Source organism: Megascapheus bottae, chromosome 14, assembly GCF_031878675.1.
Source record: "Megascapheus bottae isolate mThoBot1 chromosome 14, mThoBot2.hap1, whole genome shotgun sequence".
Taxonomy (NCBI): Eukaryota; Metazoa; Chordata; class Mammalia; order Rodentia; family Geomyidae; genus Megascapheus; species Megascapheus bottae.
The window spans coordinates 11,481,197-11,496,012 of record NC_143522.1 but is presented as its reverse complement, the minus strand read 5'-3'; the positions used below and the strand labels follow the sequence as shown (position 1 = coordinate 11,496,012).

The 14,816-nt window shown below is 47.2% G+C and overlaps 1 protein-coding gene across 3 annotated transcripts in view; it reads left to right on the top strand.

Moving 5' to 3' along the window:
• The window catches only part of Mideas (mitotic deacetylase associated SANT domain protein), a 40,888-nt gene extending 30,926 nt beyond the window's left edge, over positions 1-9,962 (top strand). For 2 of the 3 annotated variants that reach the window (XM_090344449.1, XM_090344450.1), the window contains exons 8-13: positions 451-526; positions 1,431-1,519; positions 5,038-5,187; positions 6,351-6,563; positions 8,251-8,447; positions 8,686-9,962. In XM_090344449.1, coding sequence (XP_090200575.1) covers positions 451-526; positions 1,431-1,519; positions 5,038-5,187; positions 6,351-6,563; positions 8,251-8,447; positions 8,686-8,848 — 888 coding nt within the window. In that variant the 3' untranslated portion in view covers positions 8,849-9,962. The remainder of the gene's footprint in view (positions 1-450; positions 527-1,430; positions 1,520-5,037; positions 5,188-6,350; positions 6,564-8,250; positions 8,448-8,685) is intronic. The other variant, XM_090344451.1, reaches the window with a different exon arrangement.
• The last annotated feature ends 4,854 nt before the right edge of the window (positions 9,963-14,816 follow it).

Below are 14,816 nucleotides of genomic sequence, written 5' to 3'. Positions count from 1 at the left end.
TCACTGCCCAGAGGCTAGGCCACAAGCTGTATGGAAAGAGGGGGTGGGGGCGATGCTTGACTAAGAAGAAGTTGATTAACTAGGACTTGAGCTCAAGAACTCTAGTTCCATATTCCAGACTGGGTCCTCTTGTCCATTCCAGTTCCTTATTTTAAGTTTTCAGGGTCCCACTGTCAGACTGGAATGTCACTGGGGCCTTCTGCACCCATGCTACTTGCTTCCATGTATCCCCTTAAGAGCCCTTGCAGCCTCGTTCCTGGGCCGCTCTGCCTCCCGTAACTGTGCCATCCTCCCATACTTCCATCCCTCAGCAGTGAAGAGGGGCAGGAGTAAGTGCCCGTCCAATTGAGAAGTTCGAGGAAGCCCTCTGTATTTTACCTAGGTCTGGGATGCTAGTCATCACTGAGATGGTGCAGGCCCTGACCTTCCTTCCCCTTGCTTTCCCTCCAGGAAACACTGAATAAGCTGCTACTGAAGAAGCCCCTGTGGCCCCACAACCACCCACTGGCAACTTACCACTACACAGGTGGGTGGGACCAAGGTGTTGTGGGACCTGGAATCTTGACTCTCCAGCCTCAATGTCCATGCTTAGTGCTGAGTCATAGATAGCCCATTGGGGTGGGGGAAATGGTACCAAGACAGGTAGCTCCTGAAAGACTTCATGCCCTAGAGAGGAGGAGTGAAAAGAGGGGTCAGGTGGGAGTCCATCCAGGCAAAAGAGCCCAAGTCAAAGAAACAAGGGGGCAGGAATCTAGGGAGTACCATCTAAAATGCCAGTGGGCACCTGGAGCCGACATATCTCTTAGAGTCTCACTCTGAATATTGTACTTTCAAAAGGATATTGAAGCTGGGTGCTGATGGTTCACACCTGTAATTCTAGCCACTCAGGAGCCTGAGGTCCACGTATTGCGGTTCAAAGCCTGCCAAGAAAGTCTGTGAAACTCTTATCTCCAATTGGTCATCAGAAAGCTGAAAGTGAGAGCTGTGGTTCAAGTGGTAGAGTGCCAGCCTTGAGTGAAAAAGCTAAGGGACAATATGTAGGCCCTGAGTTCAAGCCTCAGTACCAGCCCCAAAAAGATGGGGAGGAAGTGGGGGAGAATGGAGATTGACCCACTGATTTAATCCTAGTCACCATCATTACTCACCTCTATTAGTACCACATTTTGTGTCCCTGCATTATCACTTCGTCCTCAACACACCCAGTGAGGTGGCCCCTGCTGTTAGTCTCCCATTGCTCAAGCATGGGAGTTAGGCTTCAAGTGACTGCTAGTGAGAAGCCAAAGTGGGGTGTGAAGGCGGCTCAGAGTAGCTGCAGAGGCCATGTCAACAGTTTCCTAAGTAAAGTGTAAAGCCCCACCCCTGACCACCATGTTCACCATCCGGCCTGCCTCACAGCCTGCGCTCGAGCTTCTCTCTCTCTCTCCTCTCAGGCTCTGACCAGTGGAAGATGTCTGAAAGGAAGCTGTTTAACAAGGGCATCGCCATCTACAAGAAGGATTTCTTCTTGGTGCAGAAGCTGGTGAGCTGGGGCCAGTGAGGCTGGAACTCCATAACTTTGAGACTCTCTACAGGGGGCAGAGGGAAGGGAGGGAGGGAATGTACCTGCTGACCAAGCTTACTGGGGATGTACTTAGTGGTAGAACAGTTACATCTAGGGCCCTGGCTTCCATTCCTAGTACTGCAAAAGAAAAAAAAATTACTTTCATTAAGTAGACTGAGACAGTCTTCGAAAGAATGGAAGAAGGGGGAGTGATCTGACCTTGGTTCTAAGTCCCCTTCCCCTACTTTAGGTTGGTCATGCTCTAGCAGGGTTGAGGAATGTCCGGCCAGCAGGCCAGGCCCTCCAAATCATTTGTGATGACCGGGCAAACACATGACTAGACAGATATGAATGTTTCTTGTTGGCTCCAGTGGGCTTAACCTGGGGGCCGCGAGTTTGGCCTACTGGTAGAATGCTTGCCTAGCATGCACAAAGACCTGGGTTCAGTTCTTCGGTACTACATATATAGGAAAAAGCCAGAAATGGTGCTGAGGTTCCAGCCTCAGTGGTAGAGCTCTAGCCTTGAGAAAGTCCAAGGACAGTGCTCAGGCCCTGAGCCCAAGCCCAGGACTGGCAATAACCTGGCTGGGAGCATGGCCTAGTGGTAGAGAGCTTGCCTAGCATGCACGACGCCAGGGTTCGATTCCTTGGTACCACATGCACAGAAAAAAGATGAAGTAGTGCTGTGACCTAAGTGGTAGAGCCCTAATCTTGAGCACAAAGAGGCTCAGAGACAGTGTCCAAGCCCTGAGTTCAAGCTCCAGGACTGACACACACACACACACACACACACACACACACACACACACACACACACACACACACACACACACACACACACACACACACACACACACACACACACACACACACACACACACACACACACACACACACACACACACACACACACACACACACACACACACACACACGCTTAACCTGTTGGACCACCTGCGTGTGGTTTCATCCTTGTGGTTCTTGACTTAGGGTGACCTACAGTGAGGACCACCTGTGTGTGGCATTTACTTTTAAAAACTCGGCCCAGGGAAGCTCAGGGCTGCTCTCTACCAAGCCCAACAGTGGAGAGCAGTCGCTTCCCAGCGATTAAAATGCCTCCTAGCTCAGTTCACCCAGTGCTGGTGAGTTTAATGCTGTGGGTCCAAGCCCCACCTGAGTATCTGGGATATAATATGGGTCACTGAAAGGGAAGAGCTTCTGGGATTGTGCTGTTTCCTCTTGGGATGGTACATTGTGTCAGGAATGGCCCTGGGGACCGGACAGAGTGTTAATGAAGTCTGTGAAGGGTCTGTGAAGGAAGGCCATCATTTGTTAGGTTTTAGTAACATTGTTACCTCTATTGCTGGGAAGCACATGTCCATGACATTCCCTGAGGTCCCAGTGCCTAAGGAAGAGAGCAGACTAATGGTCAGACATGATCAGGGAGAATTGACTGGATAACTGCAGGCAGTCTAATTAATAAATGTGTGGCTTGGCCATTCCCATGAGCCAAGGCATGTCTGTTTCCTCTGCAGCCCAGAGAACAGCACTATTCCTGGGCTATCTGGACTGGACTCTCAGCCTAGTAGTAGCTGAGTCCGGGAGGGGGGGGGTGGGGGGAGGGATGAGGTGGTGGGGGAACGCCCAGGAAAACAGCCCTTGTGTAGGGGATTAATCCGAAACTCAAACTCCGTGTCCAAATAGATTTATGAAGCGGGAGGACCAAAGTGTCACGGTTTGAGGAGTCCATGGAGATGACCCTCACCTCACTGTTGCCACGTGGAAAACTTGAAATTAGCAAGTCAGTGACTGACCTGAGGTCCTATAGCCATTTGTTGGGAAAGTTAGACCTCTGATTCCTCTTCAGGCTTTCTTATTGGTTTCCCTGGGGTGGTTTTTCTCCCTCTCACTTGTCAGGTGCTGCTCACTAAAGAGGAATCCAACAGCCCAGTTGAAGGGGCCGGTGTTGCTAGATAGGGATGGCCCCAACTCTTCCTCTTACTTTTATTTATTTATTAATTTATTTCGTCAGTCTGGAACTCAGGACTTGGGTACTGTCCCTGAGCTTTTGTACTCAAGGCTGGCACTCTACCACTTTGAGCCATAGCTCCATGTCTGAATTTTTGGTGGTTAATTGAAGATACAAGCCTCGCAGTCTTTGGTGTCTAGGTTGGCTTTGAATCTTTCTCCTCAAAATTTAACTTCCTGAGAAGCTAGGATTATGCGCCTGAGCCACCAGCACTCAGCTTCCTCTTACATTTTAATTTGAAATTTTTCTAACTCACACAAAATAGAAAGAATGGTTTGACGAACACTCACTAACCTCTTACGTAGAGTTTTCAATTCTGAACATTCATCCCGTTTGCTATTTTTACTTTGTCTACATTTAAACACTACCCTTCCCCAACTATTTTTCTCATCTGTTTTAGATAAGCATTAAAAGTAAATTACAAGCTGTGCACCCATGACTCATGCCTGTAATTCTAAGTACTTGGGAAGATCATGGTTCAAGGCCATCCCAGACAGAAAAGTTCATGAGGCTTCCTTTTCAACTGAGAGCTGCTCACAGCAGTGCATGCAGTTAACATAGCTCCAGTGGGAAGCCTAAGATATGTGTATTGAAACCCACCAAAATGTGGCCTGGCAGGAAGTGAAACACTATGTAAAAAATAACAGTGCAATAGAAAGGGCTAGAAATGTGGCTCAGCCATAAGGTGGGTGCCTTCCTACCAAGTGTGAGGCCTTAAGTTCAAACCCGAGTTCTGTCTAAGAAAATAAAAGTGATAGCTATCCTGGCACATGACTCAACAGATTTTCAGCATGTGTCTCCTAAACCATTATTTTCTAATAAAACCACAATGCCATAAATACTTCCAAGAGTGCTAGCCTGGCAAGTGCTAGATCCTGAGTCAATCACAGTACCCCCCAAAAAAAAACCAAAACAAAGCAAAACAACCATGAAACACTCCCAAGAAATTAAAAGTGACATGAAATCTAGTGTATGGTTCATATCTACCCAGTGACGCCAGTGTTGTCTTTTATGGTTTTATTTACTTACTAGTGTGGAAAGCATTGGTTAATTGCATTGATCACAGGCATAAGAGAAATGCTTCAATTTCTTGGGTTTACTGGATTGATTTTCTTAGCCTAAGGCTAGCAGGTATTTTCAGAAATAAGAAAGGCTGAAACCAGGTGCAGTGGCTCATGCCTATAATCCTAGCTACTCAGGAGGCTGAGATCTGAGGATCAAGGTTCAAAGCCAGCCCAGGCACAAAAGAACCTGAGACTCTTATCTCCAATTAACCTCTAGCAAAGGGAGGTGGGGCTTGGCTCAAGGGTACGGTGGTAGCCTTGAGCTGAAGACCTCAGGGACAACGTCCATGCCAAGTTCAAGCCCCATGACCCATCCAAAAAAAAAAAGAAGACGAAAGGTGGATTCTTTCCAAGTAGGTGAATTAAACCAGCAGGTTCTGACCTCAACTTTGACTTCAAACCAGATCCAGACCAAGAGTGTGGCCCAGTGTGTGGAGTTCTACTACACCTATAAGAAGCAGGTGAAAATCGGCCGAAATGGGACTCTCACATTTGGAGACGTGGACACAAGTGATGAGAAGTCGGCCCAGGAAGACGTGGAAGTGGACATTAAGGTGACTCCTTTTCCAGCTTCATCGGCCTCAAGCCTGGTAGGGGCTGGGTCCAGAGCTGAGCTGGCAGGTGGGGACCGAGCTCTACAGGAGTCCATGGAGAGCAGGCAGAGGGAAGCAGAGTTCCTCAGAGTCCTCAAGCAGATGTCCCAGCCCCTGCATCTTTGGGGTTCTCCTTGGTAGACTGCTGGGGTCATAGAATACTCCATGGTGTCAATGCAGAACTTTGGAGAATTTGCTACAGTATCAACTGCTCTCCTGAGAGCAGACCTCTTACATTTTCCCAGACTGTGGTCATTCTCACATCACCTTTATGATTTCTGTTCTTTCTGCCTCCCACCGCATGTCAACATTACTATTCTTGTCATGTCCACATTCTGCATGTGCTATTACTGAACATTTTTCTTGGAGTCACTTTTTTTAAAAACTCAAAAAAATGGAAGCTTTATGTCATAATGATAAGTAGAAAGCCAGGATTATTTCCTGTGAATAACACTGTTACTATATTTTAGCTGGAGGCTATTGTTGCCTGCTAGTGCTCTGAGAATGTGCCTGACTTCTCTTTGTTAAAGAGATTATCAGATTTATCAGCAGTATTTAAAACAAACAAATAAACAAAACAGCAACCAGTAATGCCAACCCCAGACTTTGTCCTTCACATAACCTGGACTGAAAGATCTGAAAGGGGAGTGTTATCTAATTCTGCAGCTGTGTATCCTTCTGGCATCATCTCAGGGTTTCAAGTTCATACTTGGGGATATGCTGCTTTCATTTAGGGAGTGGGCTGGGCCCTATTTTTACAGATGGAAAGGGAGCAGAGGTACAGAAAGTAATAACAGAGATGGTTAGGAACTGGTGCTCTTACCTGACTCATCAGACCACTGTTCCTGAAGTGTGTCTTTGGTGGGCATCTATCCGAAAATGCAGATAGTTATGGATCCTGGCATATTTCCTCTGTTATTGGCTCAGTCTTAAGCTCATCCTGAGGACTCCTAGGGTCAAAATTCTCGTTCTCAGGCAGACTAGACATAGGAGAGTAGTCTGTGCTGGAGTTCTAGTACTGGAGGCTGTGTGTCAGGCCAGGCCAAGTAGTGGCTCAGGAGCTGTGGCTGAGTCAGAATTAGTGCTCTACAGCAGTGTGACTGAGCGTGTTTTTGTCCCCATAGACTTCCCAGAAGTTCCCAAGGGTGCCTCCTCCCAGAAGAGAGTCCCCAAGTGAGGAGAGGCTGGAGCTCAAGGGAGAGCTGAAGGAGCCCAAGAGAGAGGGGGAGGAAGAGGTACCGGAAATCCAGGCAAAGGGAGAACAGGAAGAGGGGCGAGAACGCAGCCGGCGGGCAGCTGCCGTCAAAGCCACGCAGACACTACAGGCCAATGAGGCGGTAAGTGTGCCCTCCACCTCCACCCCTGGAACGCAGGCGAGGAGGGCTGAGATGGGCCTGGGGATGTGGGAGGTGGGCAGAGCAGGAACAAGGTGGGAACCTCACTATCACAGTAACAGGAAAGGCATGAAGTGCTTTATGTGGCCACCTGCTGTACTCCTCAGCCCTATGTGGTAGAGGCTACGATGAACCCCATTTCATAGACGAGGAACTAGAGGCCTAAGTAGAAGGCAGCCTGATGCTGGATGCTATTTATTTTTATACTCTGCTGCTTCTGTCTGAGATTTGAAGGGAAAAAAAGATCTTGTATAGACCCAGTAGGAGCTGGTGCTGAGGACTCAGGCCTAGAATCTCAGCTACTCAGGAAGCTGAGATCTGGGTATCAGTTCAGAGCCAGACCGAGCAGACAAATCCTAGAGACTTTTTTCTTTTCTTTTTTTTTTTGGCCAGTCCTGGGGCTTGAACTCAGGGCCTGGGCACTGTCCTTGGGCTTTCTCAAGGCTAGCGTGCTCTACCATTTGAACCACAGCACAACTTCTGACTTTTTTTTTCTATGTACGTAGTACTAAGGAATCGAATTCGGGTCTTCGTGCATGCTAGCCAAGCACTCTACCACTAGGCCAAATTCCCTGCTATGGACTCTTATCTGACAATTAACTGGCAAAACGCTGGAAGTAGATGTATGGATCAAGTGGTAGAGCAGAAAAGGTCAAATGAGAACATGAACCCCTGAATTCAAGCTTCAGTAACTGGCACAAAACAATAACAGATAAAAAAAAAATCTCATCATCCCCTCCCCACAATGACTCCATGAAGTGTTAACCCATCGTGCAGATGGTGCACCTAGAATTACATCTCATATCCTGCCCACCATATCACAAACCAGGAGGCTAGACCTCCTGCCAGAGCTGCCCTTCTCAGCAAGAGTTCTGGAGGGCTGGAAATTCCTTCTTACACTTTGGCCTGAGGGATGCCTGTCAACTAAACACAACTGCTCACTCCCTTCTGAGCTTGGCTGCTTCTGTGCCAGGACCTGTGTTGTGTGCTCCACTCTGTCCTGCTGTGCTGTCCCATGAGACTTGTCCTAGGTCACTTACCCCTTCTGATGGCTATCTGGGGCTCCCTACCTAGGGCTTGCCCCACAGGTCTTCTGCCCCCTGCCACCTGCTTTCTTTCTGCTCTTTCCCTTTTTCAGCATTTTCCAGGCTCTGCTTAGAAAGTCATCCTTCCATTAGATTAGGAGCTCTCTGAGGGCAGGGGTTCCTGTCTGTCCACCTCTGTGTCACCAGTGTCTGGCACATTATGTGGATCTTAATCCCTTTTATAACATGAAGGCATGCAAGGACAAAATGACAGGAAACCTGAATACATGCTTCATGAAGCACAATGCCAAGATTCCAGGTCACAAACAGCACGCAGTCCAGTGGCTAATTGTGTGAGGGCTACCACGTAGAAATACTGGGCCAGCCACTTGGTCAACAGTAGCACTACAGTTGACCCAAAATGCAGTGGGCTCCTGAAGAGGCCTTGCCTGTCGCTGGAAGGCCACTGTGTGCTAGGTGGACCCTTAAGCAGGCTTGTATGACCTTTAAGGGCTCCTGTTCCTGAGGTTCCACAATTCTGGATCTGCTCTTCCCCAAATCACTGGATGCTTCTTGCTGATTCTCTTCTCATTTATTCTCTCCAGGCCAATGATATCCTCATTCTCCGGAGCCACGAGTCCAATGCCCCTGGGTCAGAAGGCGGCCAAGTCTCAGAGAAGCCAAAGGAGGGGACAGGAAAGTCCCGAAGGGCACTACCTTTTTCAGAGAAGAAAAAGAAACCAGAGACATTTAATAAGACCCAGAACCAAGAAAATACTTTCCCTTGTAAAAAGTGTGGCAGGTAAGATGGGGCATGGGGCAGAGGTTGGGCCCAGGGAGCTGCTAGGAGTATTCAGATGGCATTAGATTGGCACCTATCATGGGGTTCCAGAGCTGCGACGTCATCAGGCGGGCAGCACATGGAAGAACATCCATAAGGGAGAAGGGGGAAGGAGCGGGTAGCAGCCAGGTGCCTACATCCCTCGTCCGGTATGTCCAGTGCCAGCCAGCCCTCACCCGCTCCCCTGCCCCGGCTACAGGGTGTTCTACAAGGTGAAGAGCCGCAGCGCACACATGAAGAGCCACGCCGAGCAGGAGAAGAAGGCCGCGGCACTGCGGCAGAAGGAGAAGGAGGCCGCGGCGGCTGCAGCCTTACACCAGCAGGCACTGCGGGAAGAGAGCAGTGCAGGCGAGAAGGGCTGAGGACAGCCCGCCCCTCTCGCTGGACCCTCCAGCCCTCCTGCACCTGGGAATGCCAGGGAGCCAGGAGAGGCCCTGGACTCTGTTCTGAGATGCAGAGGCAACAGTGAAGTAAATGGCTTTTATTGATAAAGGCCCCAGAGCAGTGTGGAAGGGCTGCGGGGTCCAAGGTGTCTTGGCATCTGGTCTGTCGGAAGTTGTCCTGCTTTCCCGGAAGCTTGAGAATCCTGGTCCCCTTGGAGTTTGGGGGGCTCTGCAGCCGCCCCTCCCTCGCATTTCTGCTGCCTTTGCTGCTGTGCAGTGTCTTTCCTCCTCTTTCCTGTCTACCCTATTCCCTCGGTGTCTAGGAAACCACCTCGGTGAGCCAAGCACAAGCCCCCACCCCTGCAGCCCTCTTTCTTCCTCCCCACAGGACTTGGAAAGCTCCACCAGCCCTGCCCCAGACTCTAGAAAATGGAGTTCTTTAGCGGGAACGTGGTGGCCTAATATCTGGCCTGAGCTGTGCCAATGACCTGTTCAGGCTCCTTCCTCCCTAGGAGTGGAGCCCAGGGCAGATAACTGACCCTCTGCTGCTTGCAAGCAGCCCTGCTCAGCTGGGAAGTTTGCTCAAGTATTCCTGTTTCTGCGCTCACCTGCTGCAGGAAGAGGGACTATGGAGGGGTTAGAAGCTGCAGGGTTAGGTCTGAGAGGGCTTTTGAAGGCTAGGCTCTTGCTTCTCACCATTTTGCCAAATACCTTTGGGCCCTGGAGGCCGCTAAAAGGGAGCTTAGCCTCAAGCAGGTCCTGGACAGGCCCAGCCCGCCCTCCTCGGTGCCAGCTCCCTGGCTTGCCTCTGCCCTGCCCTCAGCAGCTGCCACCTAACCCCACCACACTCCAGTGTTGATGTTCACAGCCAACCCCCTAGTCCTGCATGCTGGAGAGTTTCTAGATCCTTCCCTGGGAAGGGGAGGTCTCCTAATTAGATTGAACAGGAGCCTTCATTCCTTGACTTGTGTCACTTTGGAGCTATTTATTTATTCTTAATATTTAATTTTTAACATCCTCTCAGGGACCAGGGGCCTCTTGCTTTCTGAGGCCCAAGTGCATTTATCCCCAAATAAGGCACCTTTCGACATCCCCTCCCTGCCCCACCCCCAGTTCCCAAGGCGCTAGGGTCCCTTACCTTGTTGCTCTGGTAGCTATTGCCAGTAGGACTGATAGTAGCCTTGAAGGAGGCTGGAAAGATGGAGGATGTCACCAGAGCCACCCAGAGACTGGCAGAAGTGGGTGAGTTCAAAGGCAGCTTTGTGGCTGCCTCTTCTGTACTTTGAAATTGCTTGAGGGTGTTGGCAAGGAGTCAGAATTCCAGTTTTATTTATCAGGCCTGGATTCTGCCTTGTAGAAGCCATATTTGGTGTGGAATCACTGAAGTAAAAGCAGCCAGAAGATTCTAGAGGCTCCTTTACTTGCCAATTCCATGTGGGGGGAGGGGAAAGGCTGAGTCATTTTTTTCTGATCTCAGTCAACTTTAGTTGTGCTAAAGAAGATTAGGTGTGTATGTATGAGGGTTGACATGTCTGGAAGACTTCTTAGGAGGAGGATTCACTAAAGGTGTTAGTAACTGGGAATGGAGAGGCAGTTTTGTTTTTCAAGTATGCATGGCAGGTAATTTTCAGTTTCATTTATGCATTAATGTGATTCTATAAGACCCCAGCTAAGGGAGTTTCTCCTACTTTCTTGAACTATTGTCTCAGTCTGTTTTCTTGTTAAGTTCCTTTTGTAGGCTTCTTTAAATTTTAAGCCCCAAGATTGCAAAAATCTACCATCTAGAAGCAGGCATGACATTTGGGTTCTCGTCCAAGTCACTTGTATAATGAGTGCCTTCACAGCTTAGCCCCAAAGTGCTACTTGTTTCCCAAGGTTTGTTGTTGTGGTTGTTTTTCCTATTTAAACTGTATTTGGTTTCAGGCCCTTTTATGGATATATGATTTAAAAAAAAAAACCTTCAGTCACATGAAATAGTTCTGTGCAGTGGTAATGTCTAATACTTGGATTATTATTTTTAATAGGGCAGTTATTCTCTAATAAACACGGAGATACAGCAGGGGAATATAGTCAGGAGAAATTCAGATGGTACCTTTTGCTATTAATATAACCGGACACCAGATTTTCAGGAGTGTCCCTGCATTTGTGTAGAAATGTACTATGAAACCTGAAATATTCAGAGAGCAAATCCCCTTTTGGCAAATGACTTGCCAATAAAATATTTACACCCATGGAAGCTGGCATAGGTTTATCTTTAATGGTGCTTTCCTTTTGTGAACACATTAGGCTTGTCGTTTGTGTGTTTTTGTTTTTTTCGTTTTTCCTTTTCAGAGCTCTTTGCTTTATGAAGTGATAAATACTTCCAGCTTTACAATGTCCTTTCCACTCTGTCTCATTATAACCACCTCCTTCTGCACTCAGCTAAGGGCATGACATTGACCTAGTGCCTGTGTTTGGACCATTTCTGAGGTCTTTTACCCATCTAAGGAGACAGTGCCATCGCTGCTGTCCTCCATGCCTTCAGCAGCCCACCCCAGCTAAGGTACTCACCGCCCCTTCTGTCACCCCACCTCTACCCCTGGCCAGGGGTCTTGTGCTGCTTATGTCTAAAGGGATTGCCTATATATAACTGCCTCAGTGACCTAACCTCTTTCTTCTCATGTGCCAGAAGTTAAGATGAAGGAGAAATACAACACATAACCAAGCCTCAGCTGTTCAAATGTTTTCACTGGGACTGTTTTGTTTTGTTTTGTTTTCTGGGATGTTATTTATTACCAGACTGGCAAACCTAACTCCTTAGGTTTACAGGAAGTTTGCATATCTTTTTTTATAAAACAATCGTGCCCACCCCACATTTGGCTGTGTTAAAATTTGCCTCTAACAATTTGCAGCGGGTTTTACCTTTTCCTCATTTGTCTCTAAGTTGAAGGCCTTGTTGGGACAGAGCCCAGGAACAGCCTTGACAGTCTGTAATTATTGTATAGATTTTTTTCATAGCATATAAATAAGTATATTTCTTTTATTTTGAAAAAATGATCAGACACTGCCCTTTGTGTGTTTGCTGCCTGTGGCACCCCTCCTTTTTTTTTTTTTAAAGACTGTTACATATTAAAAGTGTACATATATAAATATTACCTCTTTTGCTGTACAGTTGTGATAGACCAGACTGAAGATTTTATTTTTTGTGTGCTTTTTATAAAAAAATTAATACACTAAAGAGAATCTTGCTGATGTGATTGTAATGTACCTATGTAACTTATTTACTTTTGAATGTTCTTCTGTATCTTTAAACCTTTTATTAAATAAGGTTTCAAAAAACTTAAGGCTATGTTCTTTGAGCAGGGTTGAGGTATATATAGTCTTTGTCTTGTTTGAAGGGCAATTACTGACATTTTTTAAGCAATAAGAGTTCAGTTTTACTGGCCTATGTTGGTAAGGTCAAGAGGAGAAATAATGAGTTGCTTTACAAAGATGACTGAGTAGACAGATCTTCCTGCAGAATTTCTAGAGAACTCAAAAGACAATGCCTCATACATATAGATGGCGTAGCGTTTGGATGAAATGTGGTCAAGAAATCAGGGAAGTCTGGGTGCTGAGGAGTATTTGTATATGCAGTGTAGATTGCATAGGATGAATGAGCAGATTCATCTGTTACCAGATTGGTGATGCTTCAGGAGGAACAGCTGCTCTGTCCTTGTGTACCAAGTTCCTGATGTTGCAAATAATCATTTTAGGACATAGTGAGGTAGAGAACAAGAAAACCTATCAGCAAAGCAAAACAAAGATAGTACACAAGCCAGACAAGTGTGTGTAACTGGTACAGTGAGTCCTCTAGTGTCACTGATATTTATTATTTAAAAAAAAAAGGTTGGAGATTTGCATCAAATTCACGTAGGAGAAATGCTCCATTGTGATCTGGCTCATTTCATGTCAGAGTTTTTATCAGTTGGGCAAGATTTTTTTAAGTTTGGTCTCCTCATTAACTGTGATTTTGATATTTTTGTGTCCTTTTAAAGTAAAAGTTCTGTCTGGTGGCTCCTTCAAGATAGGTATTCATCCTCAAGATATATATTCTATCTTATAAATATTCTGTGTCCAAAGGAGTTATTTTACTCAGGGTTTTTGTATTTTAAAGATAACCTTGCTGGTTCCCAGAGCACATTGTTTGGGCAAGTGGACAAGATCACAGGGAACTTGCCTCCCTTTTTCTTTCTTTCTTTCTTTTTTTTTAAATAAATGTTACCATTTATTGGAGGAGTTTAAGGCTTAAAGCAAATAGTGCCTATGTGCTTTTTAACCAAGCTACTCACTAATATAAGTGTTTATCTTTAAATTTCTGTCCATTTCTCATGTTTCATTTTCTTTCATCTTTCCTGCCTCACAACCTCATAAGTTGACGGTGATACATACGTTTTCAACAGTATCAGTACCAAATTTAGATTTTTTAAACGCGATTTTTAGCAGTATTTATTTATTTTTATTTTTGTGGATCTATGGGGCTTGATCTTGGTCTGGGCGCTGTCCTTGAGCTCTTCAGCTCAAGGCTACCACCACCCTGGTCCTAGACCTGGGCACTGTCCCTGAGCTCTTCAATTCAAAGCTACCACCGTCCCTTGAGCCAAAGCTCCACTTCCCCGTTTTCTAGAGGTCAATTGGAGATGAGTCTTGGGTCCTTTTGTGCCCAAGGCTGGCTTTGAACCTTGATCCTCAGATCTCAGCCTCCTAAGTGGCTAGGATTACAGGCGTGAGCACCACTAGTATTTATTGTTGTTTTTGTTGTTTTTTTTTTTCTAAAAATGGAGTAAATGCTGCTGGTTCACTTCATACCTATAATTTTACTCTTTTAAACAATTGTCAGTCCCGGCAGGAAAGCCCATAAGCTTACCTTCAATTAACCAGCAAAAAGCCAAAAGTAGTGTTGTGGTTCAAGTGATAGAACACCAGCCCTGAGGGAGGGAAAAGGCTCAAGGAGAGCACCTAGTTAATAGCCCCTGAGTTCAAGGCATGCATGCACAGACAGACAGACAGACAGACAGACACACACACACACACACACACACACACACAGAGCACCTAGTTAATAGTCCCTGAGTTCAAGGCATGCATGCACAGACAGACAGACAGACAGACAGACAGACAGACAGACACACATACACACACACACACACACGGAGAGCATCTAGTTAATAGTCCCTGAGTTCAAGGCATGCATGCACAGACAGACAGACACACACACACACACACACACACACACGGAGAGCATCTAGTTAATAGTCCCTGAGTTCAAGGCATGCATGCACAGACAGACAGACAGACAGACAGACACACACACACACACACACACGGAGAGTACCTAGTTAATAGTCCCTGAGTTCAAGGCATGCATGCATGCAGACAGACAGACAGACACACACACACACACACACACACACACACACACACACACACACGGAGAGCACCTAGTTAATAGTCCCTGAGTTCAAGGCATGCATGCAGACAGACAGACAGACAGACAGACACGCACACACACACACACACACACACACGGAGAGCACCTAGTTAATAGTCCCTGAGTTCAAGGCATGCATGCAGACAGACAGACAGACAGACAGACAGACACACACACACACACACACACACACGGAGAGCACCTAGTTAATAGTCCGAGTTCAAGGCATGCATGCATGCATGCATGCATGCAGACACACACACACACACACACACACACACACACACACACACACACACACACACACACACACGAGAATGTGAGAAAGAAATGCGCCATCAGAATGGCGTTTCAGAGCCCTGCTCTGGCACCATGGCAACCGCGAGACCCGGAGGCCGCGGGGCCCGCGGGTCTCGCGTTGTCGGGGACACAGTTGCCATGGCTACGCCGGCGCGGGCTCAGCGCGGCTGCGCGAGGGGGCCCCGCCCTCCCGTGCTG